This window comes from Ostrea edulis, chromosome 5 (assembly GCF_947568905.1).
Source record: "Ostrea edulis chromosome 5, xbOstEdul1.1, whole genome shotgun sequence".
NCBI lineage: Eukaryota > Metazoa > Mollusca > Bivalvia > Ostreida > Ostreidae > Ostrea > Ostrea edulis.
Window position 1 is genome coordinate 49,020,913 of NC_079168.1, and position 25,639 is coordinate 49,046,551.

At 33.7% G+C, this 25,639-nt stretch overlaps 1 protein-coding gene and 1 non-coding gene across 2 annotated transcripts in view; one reads left to right on the forward strand and one right to left on the reverse strand.

Moving 5' to 3' along the window:
- Nucleotides 1-845: 845 nt before the first annotated feature.
- The window catches only part of LOC125649402 (uncharacterized), a 91,456-nt gene continuing 66,662 nt past the window's right edge, over nt 846-25,639 (reverse strand). Inside the window, exons 19-45 of the mRNA XM_056164686.1 lie at nt 25,441-25,550; nt 25,086-25,259; nt 24,770-24,822; nt 24,476-24,504; nt 24,103-24,218; nt 22,666-22,800; nt 22,060-22,112; nt 21,660-21,776; nt 19,813-19,923; nt 19,609-19,649; nt 17,420-17,517; nt 16,107-16,268; nt 15,907-15,944; nt 14,728-14,753; nt 10,190-10,305; nt 8,709-8,858; nt 8,396-8,460; nt 8,151-8,261; nt 5,700-5,734; nt 3,571-3,662; nt 3,096-3,254; nt 2,648-2,694; nt 2,456-2,487; nt 2,265-2,371; nt 1,581-1,733; nt 1,379-1,422; nt 846-1,090 (exon numbers count right to left, since the gene is read on the reverse strand). Of these exons, the coding sequence (XP_056020661.1) occupies nt 948-1,090; nt 1,379-1,422; nt 1,581-1,733; nt 2,265-2,371; nt 2,456-2,487; nt 2,648-2,694; nt 3,096-3,254; nt 3,571-3,662; nt 5,700-5,734; nt 8,151-8,261; nt 8,396-8,460; nt 8,709-8,858; nt 10,190-10,305; nt 14,728-14,753; nt 15,907-15,944; nt 16,107-16,268; nt 17,420-17,517; nt 19,609-19,649; nt 19,813-19,923; nt 21,660-21,776; nt 22,060-22,112; nt 22,666-22,800; nt 24,103-24,218; nt 24,476-24,504; nt 24,770-24,822; nt 25,086-25,259; nt 25,441-25,550 (2,517 nt within the window). The 3' untranslated portion in view covers nt 846-947. The remainder of the gene's footprint in view (nt 1,091-1,378; nt 1,423-1,580; nt 1,734-2,264; nt 2,372-2,455; nt 2,488-2,647; nt 2,695-3,095; nt 3,255-3,570; nt 3,663-5,699; nt 5,735-8,150; nt 8,262-8,395; nt 8,461-8,708; nt 8,859-10,189; nt 10,306-14,727; nt 14,754-15,906; nt 15,945-16,106; nt 16,269-17,419; nt 17,518-19,608; nt 19,650-19,812; nt 19,924-21,659; nt 21,777-22,059; nt 22,113-22,665; nt 22,801-24,102; nt 24,219-24,475; nt 24,505-24,769; nt 24,823-25,085; nt 25,260-25,440; nt 25,551-25,639) is intronic.
- Nucleotides 14,320-14,393, forward strand: Trnat-ggu (transfer RNA threonine (anticodon GGU)). The gene has a single exon. It is a non-coding gene; the product is annotated as a tRNA-Thr (tRNA).

A 25,639-nucleotide genomic window follows, 5' to 3' on the forward strand; every position in this document is an offset into this window, starting at 1 on the left:
AGTGTGCCACAAACGCCCAAACGATCAGTATGAAACACGTCAGAGAGCATTTGACCCAGTGATAGGTTGTATTGGCAAACTAGATCGTTACAACGACCATAGAATTTGCGAAATGTTGACTTTAAACGAGACTGTTGAAACCCCTGTACCATCAACTTGTTTGTCATTAGCTTGCCTCGATTTAGAAACTTCTATACGCAGAACAAGCTCTTGCGTATTAAATCAGTTGAGAGATATAAACACCATATGCAGGTGATAATGGAATATTGCTACATAACTATGGGAAGTTGACAATGGAGAAGTTGAAATCATCCCGTTCGTCATAAAGTTGAATTGTTAGTTTGCTGTTAATATCTTTCAATAAAATTCATGCATGGTTGCTCATCGTTTTACATCCCTTCGAAAAGTGTTCGCCCATAAAGAGACATCACCAGCTTTAAGAAAAGTGCCACAAATTAAAACATTTGCTTTATGCAGACGACCGTGGCAATGATGATTCTTTATCGTGCCAATATATGCAGTGACACAGAACCACTGTTGTTAAGGGCGCATCGAAAAGACTCGCGACCCTTATTTCTAAATACTGAGCATTTGACGAAGGAGCAGTCACTTTCCATTTTCGACGTCTCAGTCTTTGAAAAGGCATGGCCATATTTTTTGATAAATAGGGGATGCTAACTCCTCCTGGGAACCTGATCCCACCTTTTGTGTGTTCAGGGGTCTATTATAGTCCTACTCTTAATTTTGCATTTTTATAGGAGCCATGAGGTTGATCATAGTTCGTTACCATCACCTTTTCATACTGGGTCTTTTACAAGTTCTTAACAATATGACAAGCAAGAAAAATCATTTAATGCATACATGGCTTTTATTTTCTCTGACTATATACTAAGAAGGTAGAAGAAAAAAAATTGTCAGTGTCCGTCCTTTGATTTTACAGGTACTATCTATGGGAAGGCGATACGGACGAGAGCCTCCTTACTAGAGCAACCATCTGCAGAAGATAAGACGGTGCACGTGCACTGTGTGGGTCCATTAGATCCTGATCCGCAAGACTTCTCGCATGGTAGCGTCATCTGCGATCCAGATACTAAAGGAAAAATAAAAGTTCAGTTTGTAAGGCCTTTTCTTCAAAATAACAAATTTACTGAAATATTTCTTTCTTTGATAAAATTAACAAACACAGTATACCTTTCACCACTGTAATTTCTTTTCAAAATTGCATTTTCATGCATGCGGCATATCTAACAAAGGACCACCTCTACGCATTATAGAATATCTGAAAGTTTTTAATTGTCTTCTGGCAACACATACCCAAAATACAATATAAGACGCAGTTGAGTGTGGGGCGTATATGTAGATAAATACTATTTCTTACCTTGTTCATAACTAATTGTAAAACACCTCCTTTCTCCTGGAATCCTAGAAATATATTTCAATGTATGTCATAGTTTTCTGTTCCAAACTTATCTGTAACCTTTATAAATTAGTTTTTAAGTTTGTTAGATATTAGTATGGATGTTAAACTTAGAGAGTGTAATTCATGGATGGCTTAATCAACACTTGTAAGAAATACGCACGTTGCAGTTGAAAGGTCAAAACACATGTAATCTCTTTCTGTTTGATTCAATGGTGAGGAGATTGCAACATCCACTATGCAATTCTCTGCGTCAATGGTCGTTGGAGGGAAAATGTGAAGAAAAGTTGAATTCCCAATCACTGTAACACTAGAACTACAAACATTCTATCCATCCATTATATGGGCAAAATATGTAACAAAGTGTATGTATGTAATATAGATTTTAATTGTATGACATGGACACACAGAGGTACGCAATCACAGGCTGGTCACTGAAGAACCCCTACTTTAAGACACCCTGAGAAGAAAATCTCAATTTCATGACTTATCCTGACATTTACAATTTAAACCGACTAGAGATCCCTTTTTCATAATCAAATATGTCATTATGTAAGTTTTATTAAATACTATAGAATCTATCACTTCTGAATTAAATCATACCCACATGTTACGTACATGCAGAATTCCTTACAGTTTGTCTGTACAGTAGATAATTCAATCTACTAATGTCATAATATAAATAGTATTTCATCATTAAATAATTATTCTGTGTGTAACTTTATGACAATTTCTATGAGAACATTAGGAGAACTCGCATGCTACGAACTTGTTTATTTTCCTTTTGTATATTTGTGTAATAAGATATGTTCAAATCAGATAGTTATGTTGAAAGGAAGAAACTTACCAGCCGTCTTGTATTCCATTTGATATGTACAAGGGACAATGGCAAGTTGTGCCTGGTAAACACACCATTTCCGAGCCATCAGGCAGGGTGGGTAAGATGAAATGAGGCTATTTCATGTAGAGAATACCTTTATTACTTCATAAATCTATTTTTCTTTTCTCATAAACTTAATTGCATTAATTGAAAATTACCGTGTTTTGGTTGATTCTCTGGCCATTAGTACCTGTAGATAAACATCAATATTATCCAAACACGATAGAATACATATAAGAATAGAGAATAAACAAGATCTGACGGACAGCAATAGTACATGTAACAATGATATAAAAAATGTGTGTATTTCAAATACTGCAGTGCAATAAGGTACTATGCGTTTTACATACCATCTTGTTGAGATTCAACAATTACACAGAATGTGTCCTCTTCATTTCTATAACATAAATGAAATAACCAAGAATAATTGAAATATCGTTTGTACATACGATTATGATAACAACACTTAATTCAATGTTGAGACATATCTTCTTCAAACATAATTACAAATTAGATTCGATGTGTCGGGAAAAATTCTCTGTCTGGAATCTAAAGTTTAAGACATGCGATGGGATTTTGTGGTACTTACCTGCCTGTGCTATATAGAGCTTAAGGACAAGCAGTGTAATATTCTAGTACTTACCGACCTGTGTTCTAGAGCTTAAAGACAAGCGATGTAATTTTCTAGTATTTACCGGTCTCTGCCCTTGAACCTAAGGACAAGTGGTATGATTTCCTGGTACTTACCTGTCCGAGACCTGGAGTTTAAGACAAGGGGTGTGATTTTCTGGTACTTACCTGTCCGAGACCTGGAGTTTAAGACAAGCGGTATGATTTCCTGGCGTCAGTGGAAGTACTCGGAAGTAACCAACTGATGTGTTAGAAAACGTCAGGTCTTTCTGTATGAATGGACCATATACAGCAAGATCTTCACGGCTGGATAGATGGAATTCTGGTCTACAATGTACAACAATCGGAATGCTTTAAACATTTACACGGAAGTGTTTCTGTAGCGATGATCACTTCGTACAGGTTTTTTTTTTTTTATAGAGGGAACATGTTATGGACCTTAGTAAGAAGTATCCCTTTGCCAGTAATATATAATAAATATAAAGATCCTACAGTTATATCTACACTTCATTTCAATATTCTTACTTTGAGTAACTGTCCTAAAATTCTACATATATGTAATATATTGATTTTCAAAATGAAAAGTTTCTGAGTGATAACAATATTCATGATGTACCTAGATAAGAAGTTGGTTTAAATCTACCTTTCAGTCGTCTGACGTATGCTGAATGGTATGTCACACATTTGAGATACTTTACAAGAAAATCTCTTCGGAATCGCCAGGTCACTCAATACCTTAAAATGAAATATACGTATAGCTCATTAACAGCTACCTGTTCAATAAAAAAAAAAATAGAAAACTGTTTTTAATCCATGCATATTCATGCAAGGTGAAGATAACGAACAGTGATCAATCTCATAACTCCTATAAGCAATACAAAATAGATAGTTGGGCAAACACGGACCCCTGGACACACCAGAGGTGGGATCGGGTGCCTAGGAGGAGTAAGCATCCCCTGTTGACCGGTCACACCCGCCGTGAGCCCCATATCCTGATCAGGTAAACGGAGTTATCCGCAGTCAAAATCAGTGTGCCAAGAACGGCTTAACAATCGGTATGAAACACGTCAGACAGCATTTGACCCAATGCGAGGATGTATTGACGAACTAGATCGTTATAACGACCATAGAATTTGCGAAATGCTGACTTCAATCGAGACTGTTGAAATCCCTGTACCATCAACTTGTTTGTCAGTAGCTTACCTCGATTTAAAAACTGACTATACCCAGAACAAGCTCTTGCATATCGAATCAGTTGAGATATATAAAGACCATATGCAGGTGATAATGGAATATTGCTACATAAATGTGGGAAGTTGACGATGGAGAAGCTGAAATCATCCCGTTTGTCATACAGTTGAGTTGTTAGTTTGCCGTTAATGTCTACTTTCAATAAAATATCTAAGTATGAAGCAGAAGTGGACGACTCTGTGGTGTCCTTTATTTCGAGCTCACAGGGATATATCAAATCGACATATGAATGAAAGCTATCATTGTTAATAGACAAAACGTCATCGATATATCTAAATGTCGAATTGAAGGTCACAGCGAGATATTTTTTTCTTCTCACGTAGAAGTTTTTGAATAAATTGTGCTTCATATGAATATAAAAACAGGTCAGCTAACAAAGGAGCACAATTCGTGCCCATGGGAATTCCAACAGACTGTTGGAAGACCTGATCACCAAAGACCACGAAGATATTGTCAATGAGGAACTCTAGCATATTTTTTATTTCAACTTCAGAGTACTTGTGCGTGGAATCAGAGTGGTGTTTAACAAAGTAAGTTTTTGAATGACTGATCACTAGATATGAATATTTCTGTTTTCCGTTTTTGTTGAAGAAGCAACTGTCTATCATGTCAAAAAGTCTAGTCTTTAATTTATCGTGAGGAATGGTCGTGTATAGTGTTGAAAAGTCATAGGTTTTAATGCTATTGATTTGGGGAAAATTCTGTGATTTCAAGTTTACTAAAAGTTCTTTAGAATTTTTTGGAATCCACATTTGATTAACACCACTTCTGGCATATGTAGTCGCACAGTAAGTTTGAAGTTTCTCCTTCACAGCTGTTAACATTTTCGTGAGGAGCAAAGATAGGGGCTTTGTAGAGCACTTACTGGATCCAGCAATGTATCTTTGTTTGTAAGGGTTTTTATGTAGTCTCTTACATTCCATCTATGAGTAGATACATGGTGAAATTTCAAACAGTGGATATACGATTCAAATGGTTCAATAGAAATTTTACACCGCATGTACACAAATGGTATATGTTATATAACAAACACATCAATTATCCCAGCATGTTTTAATGTTTAAGTTTACAAGCATAAAATCATAAATTTGAAGGGGATCTCAGTTCTATTTCTTTTCCGAAAATCAATAATTTTAGGAACAGGTCTTGTAAATTTTAAAATTATAAAATACTGGCCTTATGAGAAATACTGCTACTCATCCAAAATGTTTTAAATATGTTCAGTAGAACTTCCTTTCCCTAATATGATTAACGCGGCTATAATGATATTGATGTATGGAATCATCTGAATGACGTTAAAATCACATTATCCATAAAAAATATATTCCATTTTTCTTTATTTGTGACAGACATTAGAATTAATGGATGAACATACTTTTCGATCTACATGATTGTGCTGTATAATTCGTCTTATTGACCAACGGTTCTATCAGATCAAGAGTGTCTACAGAAATAATCAGTTTTTCATCACGATTTTCACATTATAAAGGTTTTAGAAAATGAAATACATTATACTCTTACCGGGGTTTTTGATATGCTCTGCGTATTCCCTGGTGCTAAAATAAAAAAAGAATAGATACTTAGGTGAAAAGGGTTCTAATTTTGCAACAGACATAAATTTTCTTCGGTTTTCAACTAAAATACTTGACAGCTGGAACATGCTATACCACAACACTGGTGTTAATATAACTGAGGAAATCAATCAGATTACTCCTATATTAACAACAATACTAAGTAAATGAAAGGCGAAGATAACGAACAGTGAGCATTCTCATAACTCCTATAAGCCATACAAAATAGATAGTTGAGCAAACACGGACCCCTGGACACACCAGGGGTGGGATCAGGTGCCTAGGAGGAGTAATGTAAAACTTATACGGTACCAATTTTGATACACCAGATGCGCATTTCAACAAATAATGTCTCTTCAGTGATGCTCAACCGAATTGTTTGAAATCCGAAATAATATCCCCTGTCGACCGATCACACCCACCGTGAGCCCTATGTCCCGATCAGGTAAACGGAGTTATCCGTAGTCAAAATCAGGGTGTCGAACAATAGGTATGAAACATGTCAAACAGCATTTGACCCAATGATATGTTGTATTGGCGAACTAGATCGTTATAGCGACCGTAGAATTTGCGAAATGCTGATTTCAATCGAGACTGTTGAAACCCCTGTACCATCAACTTGTTTGTCAGCAGTTTGCCTCGATTTAAAAACTTCTATACGCAGAACAAGCTCTTGCGTATCGAATCAGTTGAGAGATATAAACACCATATGCAGGTGATAATGGAATATTGCTACATAAATATGGGAAGTTGACGATGGAGAAGCTGAAATCATCCCGTTTGTCATATAGTTGAGTTGTCAGTTTGCCGTTAATGTCTACTTTCAATAAAATATCTAAGTATGAAGCAGAAGTGGACGACTTTGTGGTGTCTTTTATTTCGAGCTCACAGGGATATATCGAATCGACATATGAATGAAAGTTATCATTGTTATAGACAAAACGTCGTCGATATATCTAAATGTCGAATTGAAGGCCACAGCAAGAGATTTCTTCTTCTCGCATATAAGTTTTTGAATAAATTGTGCTTCATATGAATATAAAAACAGGTCAGCTAATAAAGGAGGACAAATCGTGGCCATGGGAATTTTCAACAGAATTGGAAAACATGATCACCAAAGACCACAAAGATATTGTCAATGAGGAACTTTAGCATATTTTTTATTTCAAATTCAGCGTACTTGTGAGTGGAATCAGAGTGGTGTTTAACAAAGTAAGTTTTTGAATGACTGATCACTAGATATGAATATTTCCGTTTTCCGTTTTTGTTGAAGAATCAACTGTCTATGATGTCAAAAAGTCTAGTCTTTAATTTATCGTGAGGAATGGTCGTGTATAGTGTTGGAAAGTCATAGGTTTTGATGTTATTGATTTGGGGGAAATTGTGCGATTTCAAGTTTACTAAAAGTTCTTTAGAATTTTTTGGAATCCACATTTGATTAACACCACTTCTGGCATATGTAGTCGTACAGTAAGTTTAAAGTTTCTCCGTCACAGCTGTTAATATTCTTATCTGGAGCAAATATAGGGACTTGGTAGAACACTTACTGGATCCAGCAATGTATCTTTGTTTATAAGGGTTTTTATGTAGTTTAGGAATCCAGTATAGGTATGGTAACTCATAGTCATTCGACCCATTGACTGGGATATTAAATGTGTCTAAAACTGAAGCATGATTTTGAAGAATTTCATATTTTGAAAGGGCAGTTGGAGTATAAGTACGATTACCAAAAGTGGAATTAATGCGAAGTTCGTTTAAAATACAGTTGTAATAATGAGTCTTACAAACAAAGACAATGTTGTTACTAGCTTTGTCAGCTGGAACCAAAACATATTCCTCATGGAATCATCTAATTCTTTTATCACTTCTGGTTTACTAAACACAGAAGGATAGATGGTACGTACTTTTGTTTTAATATGTCTAATGCGGGATTTTAATATTTCTATTATGCTTTTAAGCCATTCGGACAATGTATCAAGTTCTTCATTTTCATATTTAGCCCATCGTCTGGCGTAATCCTCGACAGAATTCATAATAGAGATGGAGTTCTATCGCCAATTAAAAGATCGAGGTTCTCTGTATTTAGAACCCTTTAGAATAAGTGATTTGAGGTCCTCGTTTTCAACTATATCAACATCACCAGTAATGACATGTCCAGCTGGACTATAGTTGAACGAAGATGAAGAACAGGAACACGTTGGTAGATTACGTATAAGATGGTCTATATCTAGGTACTGCAATGTTTGTTTATAATTAAAAAGTTTGGATGCAATAGTAAAAGTATAGCTGTAGGAAATACAGGGTGTAGACTTGAAATAAGTTGGAATACACGAGTGAACCCTTTTATGACGAAGAATGTTGCTTAAATGCTAGGAGGAGTAATAATTATAGCCATACTTACATATCTCACAGTTATTTCCGGAAAATCCTATAGGACAAATACAATTTGCCGAATTCGAACTGCTGTCACAAAAGCCGCCATTTTGACAAACTCTACCGCTGCATGGACTTGCTAACAATTTTGAAAAAAGACTACTAAACTAATCTTAATACCATTTTAAAACATCTTGATCTATTATAGTTGTTTGCAAGAGAATGAAAAGGTTACTTTTGAATTTGAATTGGGCACAGAAAATTAGAACTTACCTGCCAATGACGACACAAATGCAATTTGGAAGCATCGTCGTTCTCCTTTCCGTCTAGTACGGATTCTACAACATAGTACATAGCAAAGGCTACAATAGGGTTAATTAGAAAACCTATTTATTCCAGTCACAGAGAATTATACATGTAATGTAAATGAGCAAATGGGTAGGCCAAACTACTACCACGATATTTTTCCAGTTATTAATCTATATTTTAATATTAGAATTTGATAAGTAAAATATCTCTGTCACTATAGTGATGTGGATGCATTGACATTAATATATAAAATTAGTAACAAAAAAATTGATATTACAGCTCCTCTGTCCAAGCTGTAAAGCAAATTCGATAGCTCTCTTCCTGATGCGAAAATATGCTAGCATCAACTTCACATTGGTTGGAATGTCCGGTTACGTTAAACACGTATAATCCATCCTCCTCTGTGTTATCAGCTGTTACATACGGACTATATCACAGCAAAAGAAATGAAAATGTTTGATTTCCTTCGATGAAAAGAATGATAATGCCACAGCTGATGGCAACAAATATCACATACATCAACACAAACAATATTTCAGGCATTTATTATAATTCATCATGACTATCTGGGGAAATCTCACCCGAAAGTTGAATAACTAGTCTTGAAGAGTTTAAGTTGTTTACAGAACTTAACTGGTTGCCTCTATCAGATTACTTTGTCTATAGAAAAGTAATTTTAGTGTATAAAGTTTTACATGGTTCAATGCCAGATTATTTAAATGTTTTTAAATATGTATCAGCAGTCAGTCAGAGGCAAACTAGAAATTCTTATTCAAATATATTGTATATACCCAGGGCAAAAACAGAATATTATAGAAGATCTTTCAGCATTTCAGGGAGCACAGTGTGGAATGCCTTGAGTCAAAATATAAGAAACTCAACAAGTGTTGCGTGTTTTAAGAGAAATTATCTTAGAGATTATCACCATACTTTTTAAGCTTCATTTTGTTCCTATTTATCTTACATTCATAATTATTTCTTAAGTTTATATGTATTCTTCTTCTTTTAATCTGTGTTTGTTTTACTGATATTTGTCTATATGTATGTTATATGCAGGACCATATTGAAAACTAGCGTTATCGCTAAATATGTAATCCTGGATAAACAAAGGCTTTATTATTATTATTATTAAGAGTCCCTGACCCAAACATTCAACACTGAGGATGAACCTTTCATTGTTCCATATAGATTAATTCATGATCATGTATTTTCTCCAGTCACTTGTGAATCAAATTAAATTCAAAAATTTCCAAAAGTTTTGTTATGGGTAAACTAGTACAGACAAAAATATCATACAAGACGACGTTTATTTTCTTGAAGATTTTTGCCGTAGAATTAAAAATATTAACGAAAACGTTTTTAAGTTTTAAGTTTTATAGATACTTTTTATCTGAAAAAAATTGGAACGTCTGAGTCTTCCAGGTATGATTTATGGGATATTCTTGTCATGCATCAAATCACAGCAAAATTTGAATTCTGAAATGTCTTATTTGTATTATTATTCCGAAAAAACAAAAACAAATTAAAATCATATGAAAGAATTGAGAACTTTTCTCACAATTTTGATGGAAAAACTATACTTAATATGAGATGCTTTAACAAGCCATAAAATAAAATTTTAGTGTAGCGATCCGCCTCAAAGATCTTTTTTTCGGATTTCAAACATTATCTTTCAAAGATTGGCCATTATAAACTCGGCTTAATAGACACGCAATTGGTATATTTGAAAGAAAATATGTACTACAGTCATAATCATACCAATGATAATTTCCTATCACATTTGATGTCCAAAGTGGAATATGACAAGGATGGTGGGTAGCACATTTTAATTCTGTGTTGTTTGGTAGAGTTGGTTGGACAAAATATGGTTCAGTCTGAAACGGAACAACTTTATCTCAATTCCAAGAGTAAACAATGTGTCAAAAGAAAGTATGCTGTAATGTGGCCACTAGATTCTTTTGTTATTCTAAAAAGGTACCGGAACTCATTTTATCATTATTGATAAGAACTCTATTTACCCTCCAAAATGGGCATTTATATTTCAAAATGAACTTAATTTTGTGTACGAATTCCGAGATAACTCAGTTGTTATTCTTAATTTGATCAAAATGAAGTAGAACCGTACTTATCATACCATAAACAATACACAGTGCAGCATTGTAAGGTATTTTGACATCAAATGGTTATTCTTTAAACAAATTTACTTCTAGAAAAGAAGAATCATATTCAAAGAGTTGGTTAATGATCATATCCAACCACAAACCATGGGATATTCTTTTTATCACATATGTTATCCTAACAGACCTTTCTAAAATACTGACACAATATTCTGATTTGTTTACCTTAATTCGAACTACATCTGTAACGTTAACATTACGCCGATACAAATAGTTCGTTGGGAAATATAAATAAAAAAGACTATTGACTGTCACAATGTTTAATTCATCAAAAGATCATTTCAAAATGAGACAAGCATTTACATTTGAGAACGTTTTACTTTGAACTTGTGTGATTATTCATGAATATGTCAGTCATCCGAACCTGTGTCATAGATGACATGCGGTTTTCGTTTGAATGTTCAATGTTGACGATGAATTTTCCACTATGTATATCATCATTCAGAGAATTATTAAGTTTTCTGTGACATGGAGGGTCGTGGAGCTTTCATTGTTAGATGTGCTTGTTTTTCTTACATTTCTATTTTTTTAAGTGTTGGAATCGTTTTGTGTGCTGTTGAATGTGACGTATCCCGGGTTCATTTGATGTATGGAATTGGAAAGTTGATATCCACTAGATAAAGATTTACACACTAAGACTTAATCAGCTATGCCAAGGGGGGGGGGGGGTCAATAAAACGGTTATTTTGAGTTTTAAGAAAAACGATTTCAGTTAACGTCACCTAATGTGATTTTTTTCTTTCAATGTATTTTTGATTCCTTGATCATTGGGACTATTTTACGATTGATACAAACATGATCAGGGGCTGTATGCAATGCCAAGCTGCAGGCTGTTTCACTTTTTTGGAGACTATAACTAGAATAATGAAGATGACAGGTTTGTTCCCTCGATCGTAACTAATTACTTCACATATAAATTCATTGTTTTCAAATTTTGAAGAATTTAACAACATCTGTACCACTTCCATCAGGTTTTTTTAATTTTTTTTAGTAATTCCGTCATCCTGTCATCCTGATTCAGTTCCTATGCACATCACGAAAATGCGGCATAGAAACACCTACTTTGGGATACAAATAATATATTGTATGAGTGATATCCAATGGATAAAAGGGTATATATATATATATATAGAAAGATTTTGCTTGTATAAAACTGTTTTTCTGGAAGAAAAATAGTTATAAGCTAGCTTTTGAACTAGAAATTGCGCTATGTTTGATGCCATGCACTTCAAATGAGTGTACATGTTAAACAAATTATCTGAAACTGAATTGGATAGGATCTCTTTCATGAAATAAATTACTTCGTCTTTCTTTAAACAAAATAGAATTCTGTGTTTTCCAAAGGGCAAGAATACGTATTCATTTGCTATTTAGGGAAATTTATCAATACCATTCGTTCATGAATCAATCATCTTCCATGTACGCAATGTACCTTTCCTTCTCCAGTTGTGCAGTTTTGATATATATTTATGGTAAACATATATCTCTATGTGTAAGAAATGCTTCAAATGAAAATTGAGAGTAGGACAAACATGGATCCTTTGAAACACCAGATATGGAATCAAGTGCCTAAGAGGAGTAACACTGTCTATGGAACTGTAACACCCGCAATGAGCCGAATTTCTTGATCAGGTAAGCGGAGTAATCCGTAGTCAAAATCAGTACGTAAAGAACGGCATTACAATTAGTATGGGTAACACGTCAGTCATCATTTGACATAATGACGGGTTGTATTTCCAAATTGCATCATTTACTTCTCTAAGACACCTGACCTCTGGTGTGTTCCAGGGTCCGCGTTTGCCCTACTCATAATTTGTGTTCTTTATTGTAATCTTTACAGAATTTCTGCGATAGATCACTGTTCGCTATCTACACTTTTTCATTGTTATAAGGACCATAGAATTTGCGAAAAACTTACTTTAAACGAGACTGTTGAAACCCCTGTAACATCAACCTAAATGTCGGTAGCTTGCTTCGATTTAAAAATTGATCATACGCAGAACATGCTTTCGCTTATCTCTTCAGTTGAGAGACAGCATCTACAGTTATAATGGAGTATTGCTACAGGAATGTGTGTGTGTCGTCTTCCAAGTACCTGCTAGTGAGCTTAGGAACGGATTGATCTTTAACAAAGAAATATTTTTAAATCACTGATCACTAGATATCTGAATATTTCAGAGTTCTGTTACTTCAAGGTAGATCATTACAGTAAAATTTTATCTAATGGCTCGTTAAAACACCTCCTGTGAAGTATGATTTCACCATCGAAAGAGTGATGCAAGCTCTCAATTATCTGATGAATTTTTTGTGATTTTTCCCGGAATGATATAAAAGATGTTTTTTTGCAAATAAGAGTTTTAGAGTCCAAATTTCGCTGTGATTTGGTGATTGATATGAATATCTAATAAAACATGCCTACAATATTCAGATATAAACGTTCTAAATTTTTAGAAAAAAACATTTATGAAAATTGAAAACGTTATTTGTTATTATCTTTTAAATCTACGGAAAAAATCTTCAAAAACATGTAAGTTAGAAAAAAGACATATCGAAAAAAATATATATAAAAAGAAATTGAAACAAAATGACCAAATTTCAGATATAATCACTGTAATCTGATTAAAACACAGATCTCTCAAATAGCACACAACGCTGTGCGCTATTTGAGAGATCTGAATTTTGATCAGATTGATCAAGGGAATGTAGTTTTTTTTTTTATTACAATGTTTTCTATGACTATTTTTTTTTTATAATTCCGATAGGACTTGGTTCAAATTTGAAAAATCGCAATATTTCTGAATTTTGACCATTACATTTCAATTTTTTTTAAAAATATATTTCTCCAATATATCTTTTTTCTAATTGACATGTTTTTTTGAAGATTTTATCCGTAGATTTAAAAAAACATTAGCAGATAACGTTTTCAATTTTCAAAAATATTTTTTTATTTAAAAAATTCGAACATCTGAGTCGTTTTTGCATGTTTTCTTAAATATTCATATTATGCATCAAATCAAGGCGCTATTTGTACTCTAAAGTGTCTTATTTGCAAATTAATCACCCTTTTTATCATTCCGGGAAAAATTACAAAAAAGAATCATATAGAATACTTGAGAGCTTGTATCACTCTTTCGATGGTGAAATCATACTTCATAAGAGGCCCTTTAACGAGCCATCAAATACAAATTTAGTGGAATGAGCTACCTTAAGAACCAGTTTTGTATGATGTTAGTAAAACTAGTCTATAATCTGTTGCGAGGAATGGTAGCATAAAGTGTTGAAAGGTCATAATTTCTTATGCTATTGATTTTGGAAACAACTATGTATATTTTGTCAATGAGCAACTCCAGCACTTTTTTGATATCAACTTCTATGTAGTTGTGCTTTGGGTCAGAGTGGTTATTTAGCCATTTTTAGCATTTATTAAATTTTCGGATGAATGATCACAAGGCATGGTCGACAAGGGATGCTTACTCCTCCTAGGCACCTGATCCCACCTCTGGTGTGTCCAGGGGTACGTGTTTGCCCAACTATCTATTTTGTAGTGCTTGTAGGAGTTATGAGATTGATCACTGTTCGTTATCTTCACCTTTCATGAATATTTCCAAGTTCCAATTATCATTGAAGAAGCAGCTGTCTGGATTATAAAATTATAATTGATCTTGAGGAGGGAGGAATGTAGTAATTAGGGCTATACGGACCGTGGATATCGGCCTGGATAGCTCAGTGGTTAGAGCACCTGACTGGTAATGCAGGGGTCTCGGGTTCGATTCCCGGCCCAGCCAAAGAGTTTCTCCTCTCTCCTATACTACATAAGTATATCGCTATTATTTCCCCTAGAAGATGAGCGTGGCCCTTCATTTGAACAAACTTGAATTACCTATCCCCAAGAATGCTTTGTACCAAGTTTGGTTAAAATTGACCAGGTGGTTCTGGAGAGGAAGATGAGAATGTGAAAATTGAACGACGACAACAATAACGACGATGCACAACGGACAAATTTTAATCAGAAAAAGCTCACTTGAGCCTTCGGCTCAGGTAAGCTAAAAAGACACGCAATCCGTAAACGATGTAACCCACCGCAATATTGGAGGAATAACTTTTAGATAACAAAATTACCTTTGAAACAGGAAAGATACTCTTGTCTGAAATGAAATGAAACTATACATGAGTTCAAGAAAATAAAGGTGTCAAGAAGTTGAATTATAAAGTAAGTTATTATCATTTAAGGAATAGATGTGTAACTTGTTGAATTAAGGGAGACTGGTCACGGTAGCCCAGTTGTGAGGGCTCTTGCTTTGCAACTGGGGGGTTCAGGGTTCAATTCTCGATTTCAGCGCCGCAATAGACCTAAGACGTTTTAAAAAAGGGAGTGATTGTTTCTTCGACAGACGCCCAACATTGGAAATAAAAGTCAAGGGTCGTTTGCATACGACATTAAGAAAGGAATCTCGTGTCAAGGTAGGCGTTGGCACGATAAAGAACTCTCACTGCTACGGTCTTTACTGCCATGCAGCAGCCAAAAAATGTGGTACCTAACGACGTCTCTGTATGAGTGAAAAATTCTTAAATGGTACGTAAACATGTTTTTTTTAAAAGCAAAAAAAAATGTTATGGGTGTATGTAAGCGCGGGAAACACCATGCTTCAATACTCTCCATTTTACAAACAAACTTGACATTTTATATGCTTTTTAGATGTGGGTTTTATGTATAGTTAAAAGGTAACTTGCGTATAACGGTTAACATCGATAATTATGAAAAGGTTTATTCCTTAAATGTCAGTATTGCATTTCATAGAAACACAGAAGTCCTATTGATACCATCAAAATTTTCTTTGACCGAAAAAGGAACCATAAGATTTGTTAATAGTGTCAACGAGCACAGGAAACTTTATCAAAAACTTTAATGGAACAACTGGATTTTGATGTGGATTTTGTTTTGGAACAACTCCATTCTCCTGATGCTAGAAAACTTGGATTGGAATAGCCAATATATGAGTTCAGAGAAAATGAAATTTTGCTTTCAAAACTAAACCACATGGTGAGCCACTAAAAGTAGTATGTCACTGTGTATGACTAATGATTGATAAATTCAGAAAAATAACCCGTGAACATTTACAAATAGTGAATCCCGCGTTTTATGTAACCAATACTCAGAAAATATCTGTCAACACACAAGAAAGACATTATTTTCGTGTTGTTATTCTTCTTTCTTCATGCAAACATTTGATAGTGTCATTAGAACTTAAATAAAATAATACATCAATACAAATGTAGTAAGAAGGCAAAGTTACTAACTTTCAATCATGATCACATTCACACACGTTTCTTGAATCCTAAAAGTGAAAACCATAACTTTATTATGCAAAATCTATTCTTATAACCAGTTAAACTGAACATTTACAATAAGGCTAAATAAGGTTAATCTTTATCGTAAATTACGTTAATTCTTGCATTCATTAAATCTAAATTTTCACTTTGGTCAGATTGTTTATCACCTGCTATTGTTGGTCACTTGGACACAGACACGTTTATCTCCACCATTGTCTCCTTTCAAACCAATCACGACTTTGTAAGTAGAACCAGAAGCCCAATGTTTCTCTACACCGATTGTCTCTATCTTTATTCCATCTGATACATGCCCTTGTTGTAAATGTGGGCTAAAATGTAAAATAAGGGAAAGGAAAAAAATGAAAATACAAAAAATACCGAGTAAATATCATTTGTAACCCTTTAAGGTAACTCCAAACTCGTATTATTCTCTGATAAAAGGTTGAAATGTGTATTTATTTCAATTTATTAGAGTTAGAAACTAATAAATTATTGCAATTTTCCTTCAACAACATTATCAAAATTTCACAAAAACTGGTTAAAATGATAGAATAGTATTCATAATAATTTCATGAAAATGTTTCTTTACAAACCTATTCTAAATTTCTGTAATAAATAAAGAAAATCCATCACTTAATGAACTTGATAAAGGATTCAATAAAAACAGAGCTATTGCCATTGGATTCAATGCTTTGAAATATATAATTGATTATTTATTTATAACTTAGACTTTTTAAATGTTTTATGTTTAACAAGATGTTTTACAATAACCTTTGGAAAAGCTCCGATAAAATTTATGGTAATACCTTACATAAATCTAAATAAATCATTGATTTTGAAAAAAAATCTTATGACGTCACAGGAGGATGGAACCACTTTAACACAGAATACCTTGTTCTCATTTATACATTGGTATGATTTATCACAGCAGAACAACTCTATCAACATAACCACAAACTAGCACTTCAACGTCTTTGTTCAAAAAGGCAATACGTACAATATTTGTTAAGGAGTATATTATCGCTAAAATATATCTGAACTGATTCCCCATTGCATATTTCAAGTTGCATTCATCGTTTCAAAGATGATGATGCTAAATTTTTGAAAATAGTCTGCAATAATGCATTATAAACCGGTATTGACAAAATTTACTACATATATATTTCATTGCAGTAACATGTTTGACATTCATGAAACATTCTATGCCAGAGCCCAGAAAACAATTTTATACTTCAAGTTCCCGTCTCCTTGAAATTGGTTCAGGATCATCATATTAACACTCAGGTTTTAACAAATATTTCCTACTAATACGAGATTCTATAATTTGAAATTCATTACTTTTTTATCTTTCTTAAGTCCAAATGACATTGGTTCTAAGATAATATAAAATATGTCCATGAAAGAAGTTATATGAAGAGATTTTCACACAGATGTACATACTGTATGAAATATGAATATACTCTGGTTTATTTGCACTTACCTTTGACCCGATGAGCCTGTTACGGCAAATACAATATAACATAAAGTTTGTACATAACACGTAACATTTACTGGAAGGGCCAAATCAGTAAACGTTGCCTGAAAGAAAATATAAATCCTTTATTAAATACACAAGAAAACCAAAGGGAGAAAACTAGTAAAAACATGAGGTCTACAGGCTTCCACGAACACCTGAGTAACATGCAACAATTCTACAATGGCCAGCTCAATAAAACAAAATGTTGATTATATTTTCAAACGCCAGATTCTTCTTAGATTTGAATATTTGCTTTTTTTAATGTCCTAAAGTAGAAGAGTATTTAGGGAAAAACCCACGTACTGTAAATTTGATCGACGATTGCCCCAGTGACTAGTCTAGGAGGCATCAATTCCACAATTATGGTATAATTCTTCATACTTTTCATATTCATGCATAAAGTATTATGTAACAATACAACAAAGTGAAGAAGATTTTTTACTGTATTAGCTTTTTTCCTATTTAAGTCTCTGCTAGAGCTTAAATTTCTTACCCAAAAAGAGTAAGCAATTTCACAATTTTCCTCCACGATTACATCCTCTCCATAACCATGGTAAAGAATTCATTCACAATACAAAGAAGAAAAGGCGATTTTCGAAGATACATGTAAGATGTATTTTCACCATACATTCAGTCGGGACCCACTTTAAAGTATGAAGACCTGGTCCAAGAGTAGAATTTCTTAATTTTGGAACTCAGCTACATGCTTTATTTATGACAATGCACACAGTTTTCATCACAATTCATAGAAATAATAAAGACATTTTTTAAAATATTGCGATGCATTTTCATTATATACTCAATAAAGCCACACCCTGTAACCAGGGACATGAATATCATAATTTTGGTATATAGTTCCATGCTTTTTATAGCCATGCATATTTCTTCAAGCAGAATTAAAGCATTTTCAGTATATGCACCATAAAGGCCCATCCTAGCACCAGAATCCTTGACTCAGTTTCACTCCGACCTAGCACCATTTCCACTTACATAAGGACCTCACAATTCTGGTAGAAACTTCTTTTTTCATTAATACTATGAACTTAGTTTGCTTTTTCATGCTCAGTGGTCAAGAACATTTTTTGAGAAATAACATATTTTACTACGTTAAAATATAAAGCCTAGCACTAGAACCCATAATTCTGGGTCATGTATTTCACAATTTTGGTAAAGGCTGATCTTCTCATTATTACTATGTACACGGTTTCATTCTTTGACGTGTAAGAGTCAAAGAGAACATGTTTAAGGATACAAGGCATTTTCACTATATGAACCAGTCTTTGGTTTAAAGTTACATCACTACCTATATTTATGTCTTAGGTTTGACGCGGCCATGGGACGAGCGGACCTCTAACTCACGACTTCCCGGTTACGAAGCGAACGCTCTACCACTGAGCTACTGCGACTGGTCATCATAACTCAACATAGAGTTTGTCTGCTAGGTATTCCTGAGTGAAGAAATAAATGTCTAACGATTTCATAATTTCTTAAGTTTTTTTTACTCAAGCCCACGGGTTGCAGTAACCATGGAGTTCACAATCTTAGTTCTATTTTCTCCTAAGGGTGAAGATAACGAACAGTGATCAATCTCCTAACTCCTACAAGCAATACAAAATAGATAGTTGGGCAAACACGGACCCCTGGACACACCAGAGGTGGGATCAGGTGCCTAGGAGGAGTAAGCATTTTTATATTATATTTGATGAAAGATGACCACCTACCTTCAAAGAAGTTCATTATGTTCAAAAGTTAATGTTTACTCATGACAGACGACGACAGGCAACTACAAATCGCAATTGGTCAGTTACAGAAGAAGCATGGGATGTTCAAACACTGAATAAACAATCATTCAGTTATTCTATTTCTACATTGTATAATGATGAAATAACAAGAAACATTTTAAAACACTTTGTAATGGTCTTAGTCTGGGATAATGTTATATATTCAAATTATTTGAATTGTGCTTTATTGATAGATGGATTGAGAAATAATCGATTATTTAAGACACTGTCAATATTCAACAATGACAAAGTATAATGTATTTTTGGTAAATTTATCCAGCTCTCTATTCTTCATTCATTTACCTTTTAATCATTAAACCAAACTCTCGAAAAACAATACTTTTATTCATATGACTGAAAATATATTCAAACCTGATCGATTGATTGCCCATTCAATGAGCTTTTCCCTGATTCTGAAAAAAATTGTGACCGAATAATTAACACAGCAAAACAAAGATCTCGTATTACTTTAATATGTAATAAATCTAAACTAGACGGCATGTTTTCAAAGTCCATTTATACATTTATTTGATTTATCTATTCACAGAAAGCAAAAATCAAGGATAAACCAAATACCGATTTCACATTTTGTTCCCCAATATCCAATTCTGCAGACACATATTTCGCTAGTTCCGTTTGTATGACAATATGCACCATTTCTGCATACAGAACTGACAGGACATGCTCCTGGAAAACATTGTTTCAATTTCAGAATATCAATTATTTCAGAGGAAGAAAGTAAAAAAGTTTATTTTAACGAAACGTGACGAGAAATGGCCAAAACTAGACTAACGTTACGATGGGTCCCATTTGGGAATACAAATATATGTTACAATGGTTGGAGAACTTTCCCTTTATTCATGACAAATGTGGTTAAAATTGCTCGTGTCGATATTGGAAAAATTCAAAATGAAAATCGACATCATTAAAACATGATTTTTACCACTTTATCACCAGCATTACTAATTAGTAAATTAATAACTAAGCTAAGTAAATCAGATACTTTGTTAAGGTTAATCGATCCTCGTGTGATGTCATAGGTTTTTGCATAATCTTTATCAAATTAAACTTTGCACATGATAGAAATATATCTTTCAGAGGAATTTTATTCACTGCATAAAATTAAAAAATTGGTAAACAATTGATATTGAAAAAGTGTATATTTTCTAGAGATAATGAATTCTTTATAATTAAAAAAATGTTGTCAAGGGCAATAACTTCTATGCTGGTATTTCTTCTACTGCATGTCTATTATGCATGATTTCCCTAATATCCACAATTAATTTATACATATTTATGAATTAACAGGGTTTTTTTAACTGTTGACATTTAAAATTTGTCATTTTAACAAGTTTTTATCTATTCTAATTATTCTGTACAACGAAAATGTGTGATTTTCTGATGTCAACATATACTTCCGTTTTTTGTTGTTTTTTTTATGTCTGACATCTTTAAAAATGTGGCAACATACACATTTTCTTTGGTTATTGATTAAATTTAACTATATTGAATGGAAATTAATACAGTTTTTGCACTTTTAACCATTATTATTGATAAGTCACATGAGGATCGATCGACCTTAAACAGTATTCTTATTATACACAAAAATACCCTGAAACTAATACTAATATGATGTTGGAGTTCCTCATTGAGAATATCTACTTAGTCTATTGGGATTTCCATGGGTACAAACTATGCTCCTTTATTAACTGACCTATTCTTGTATTCTTGAAAGGCAGAATTCATTCAAAACCTTCTGCATGAGTAGAAAAAAATCTTCCTGTGGCCTTCAACTCGACATCTAGATATATCGACATTTTATCTGTTAACATTCATATGTCGATTCGATATATCCCAGTGAACTCGAAATAAAAGACACCACAGTCGCCATGCCTCTTTCATATTTGGATATTTCATTGATCATAGACGTTAACGACAAATTAACGACACAATTTATGACAAGGGGATGACTTCCGATTCTTCATCATCAGCTTCCCATATTTATGTAACAATATTCTCTTATCACTGGTATATGTTTATGTATCTCAACTAGTTCGATACGCAAAAGCATGTTCAGTGTACGATCAACTAACAACCAAAAGCAGTCTACTAAGAAATAGATTAATGTTATAGGCGTATCGTTCAAAGTCAGCATTTCACCAAATCTGTGGTCATTCTAATGATTTTATTTGCTGTTATGACCTCTTATTAGCTCGAATACTGTCTAACATGATTCATACCAATTGTTAGGTCGTTCTTTACAGAGTGATTTTGACTACAGGTTGCTCCGTTTAACTTGTCAAGATAAAGTGCTCATGGTGGGTGTGTCGACAGGATATGTTTACTCCTCACTGTTCGTTATCTCCACTTTTTCATTAGTCAGACGTCAACTACGATCGGAAAAATCACTTGAAATTACACACCTTCTGCGCAAGTTTTACCACTGTATCCATGAGGACATAAGCATGAAAACGTTAGTGTACTGTTGATGCTGGTCGTACAGAGTCCTCCGTTTGAACAGGGGTTTGTATTACAATCATCTGTAAGAAAAAGTTGTTCATCAGTCTAATGGCTTAATGGACAAATATCTGCACTGAGACCAAAATGTGATTGAGACAACTTGAATTATCCGAGAGATTAAATGAGTAGTACTAGATATAATTTGAAATGTACATAGTTCTACGTAATCAAATGTCTTGTAATACTTTTAATCAATGATATCAAATGGTACCAGGAACAGTTTGATCATCGGATACAACGAAACACATATCGGAATTGGCTATGAGCCCAGTTAACAAAGCAAAATGTATACTTAAAACAAACCTTTGAAGTTCCGCACAATGTCGACATAATAACATCTGGATTCACCATGAGCCCTAATAATGTTAAAACATTCATCATAAAGTCCAACAATTCCCTTCACGGAGAACTTATGTTATTGTCAATTTGTTATAGAAAACCATGTAACATTTGATACAGGTTTTTGTTATCAAAATAGAAATTGCTAATTTTTATGACGATTCACATTTGATATACCCAGTGGCACATTCCACCACAAAAACAGTCAAACACTTACATAATTATTCTTCAAGATTTTTCAATACGAGGGCACATAACTTCAGAAATTTTGATTTATTGCACTGAACCATTCAATGTATTTCACGTTTAACATGCACTGATACGTCACATGTTAGTACATAGTGAACGACATGTTATGTGAACTTCACATCTCAATCTAAAGAATATAATTATGTGTTTGTAGGTTCTCCTATTTCTGCAGTAAAATTAAAGTGACCATTGATCCTATCGCCGTCATGAAACCAAACTTGCCATGCGATGTGCAATACACGATTGAGTGATTCAAAGTTACATAACTTACAAGTGGAACATTCGACCGCTCAGATTAATAAAAACTTAAAGTATACGTACCAGGATTTTATACATAGGTTGTGCATCCCTTCAGAACTAGTATTTGTTATAGATACATCTGTAATACATTTGCCTTTACCAAGTCGAGGCGTGAAAGTAATGGCTCCTAATGCATTTATCACGAGCACCTGTTGACTGGAATAACACAAACATTTCTAAAGTTGAATTTCCCATCAATTGATAGAAACCATTTTCATTAAACCCTTTCTGTTTTGATTTGTTAATTCACTGTTACGAGCTTAAAAATTAAAACAAACCTTCTCTAAAACGGAAAATGTGACGATAACGAACAATCTCACATATTCTATGACATAAAAAACTGAGAACAGCATATACACGGACCTCTAGAAACACTAGAAATGCGATAAAGTGCCTATGAGGAGTAAGCATCCCCGTCTGAGCAGGCACACTTACCATGAGCCCCTATCGTAATCCAGATAAATTTCTAGTCAAATAAGTATTTAAAAGGGCTAACAATTGGTACATGTATTAAACACAATACGCAGCCTTCGACCTAATGACAGGACGCACTTTTAAATAAGACCATTATAACGACCATATATCATATACTTTAATACTAACTTTAAACGGAGGTGTTGAAACCCCTGTAATATTAACTTGTTTGTCAGTGGAATGCCTCAATTCAGAAAATTATCAAATGCAGAACATGATATTGCGTATCGATTCGGTTGTAAGACATTAACTCATATGTAGGGAAAGAAGATGAAGTCGTCCCATTTGCCATAAACATGAATTACCAGTTTGCAATTATTATATCTTATTATTTCCATATGGTACTTTATGATAAATAGGATGATTTCAGCTTCTCCATCGTCAACTTTCCATATCTATGTAGTAATATTCCATTATCACCTGCATATGGTGTATGGTGTTTATATCTCTCAACTGATTCGAAGCAGGCTGCTGACAAACAATTTGATGTTGCATGGGTCTCAACAGTCTTGTTCAAAGTCAGCATTTCGCTAATTATATGGTCGTTATAACGATTTAGTTTGGCAATACAACCTATCAGTGGGTGAAATGCTGTCTGACGTGTTTCATACGGATTGTAAGGCCGTTCTTGGCACACTGATTATGATTATGGATAACTCCATTTACCTGATCAAGATATAGGGTTCGTGGCCGGTGTGACCGGTCGACAGCGGATGCTTACTTCTCTTAGGCACCTGATCCCGCTTCTGGTATGTCCAGGGATCCGTGTTTACCCAACTCTCTATTTTGTATTTCTTATAGGAGATATGAGATTGATCACTGTTCGTTATCTTTACCTTCCATATATATATATATATATATATATATATATATATATTTCTCTCGGATATGGCTTTTACACGTAGAAATATCTTACCCTTCAAGTAGAGGGTTTAGCTTTCATTTACTATTCCTAAACATTGAATAGCGTATCTTGTTATTTACCATTTTGATGGGGCGGTGTCATTAACTGTAGTGTACACAATGATATGACATTCTTTCCCTTGCTCACACATAAATTGTGTGTGTTTCTCTGGAGTAGGCGGTAGGAAGACAGTTTCCTGCAATTTAGTAATAAATAAATAAACAAGATTTTGTTCCAATATGAAAATTCAATAGATAACAAGAAATGTTCTTTTAATACACTGACAACCTATGGAAATAATAAGATCTAATTTAATAAGTAACCTTTACATACTGATGAACAATGATATAACTCCAGAAAATTTTATGATAATGAGCTTTGGCGGAGCTTGGCAGTCTCTGATTTCTCTTGCTACTTTGTAATAATATGTTTCCAGTTTTATTGAATACTTACTTGGTTGTATCTCATTTTGGGATAAGCTACTGTAAATGAAAGGTCTAATTGTGTTAGTAGTCGCCTAGCATGATCTACAGTACAATGGCTTGACACGAAAAACATGGAACATGTATAAGGAGAAACAATCACAAAGATAAAAAGAGAGTAACTTTGATGCATATGTTTTAAAATTATTGACTCCACCCGATGAGGCCTTGATAATATAATGATTAGTATTATCATATGTAATATTGTAATCTACAAATTGTTAATTTGACTGAATGTATATAAGAAAATCAAACATTAACTTACGTAAATTTTTGAAAATAACTGTAAAACAGCGATATGTATTTTCCAATTTCAAGCTACAAGAAAAAAAGAACATTTTCTATTTATTTTGATAAGAATCCTTGAATTCGACCAGAGGAACAGAGAGATTATCAAATACAATTCTGATTCACGCATTGTCAATACGGACCGCCGGCCGAGGAAAATAGCAATTACATATCTTAGTTTAACTATTTTCAACACCATACTTTGAAACAATTAATCGATATGTAAATGTACTTCATCTAATGTCAAATATACATCTTATATAATGTCAAATAATGTATATTTAGAAACGAACCTTGCGTTTAAACAAACAGTGTAATATCCACTGGCATCCAAGTTGGTCTGTCTATCTAGTTCAACTTCCACTACATAAACATCTCTTAATCCTGCTAATGTGGTATTGGCTACGTTCACAATTTTTGCTTGTAAATCCGGCTTATCAGCAACGACAGAAAGGCTCGGCATACCACTATTTAAAATTGTTACATAAACTCATGATTTTTATAGTTATCATACTGAAATCCATATACTTATTGGATCAACTACCCACATATCAATGAAATTCCCGATACTGAAATTGAAATACGTGTATATGAGTATATTCTATATTTATCAATTAGATTTGTCGTATATAATTCTTGTGGACATACCTAGCGTGTAAATATGCATCAATTCGGCACAACGATTTGGTAGATCTAAACAATTGTACATCACATGTTAGGATGCTTCCTATTTCTGGAGTAGGAGAAGTAAATGAAATCTAAAGCACAAAGAAAGAACAATACATGCATAAATGTCCATACCTACACATAGGATAACATATATCTGACTGAAAATACGAACTATATG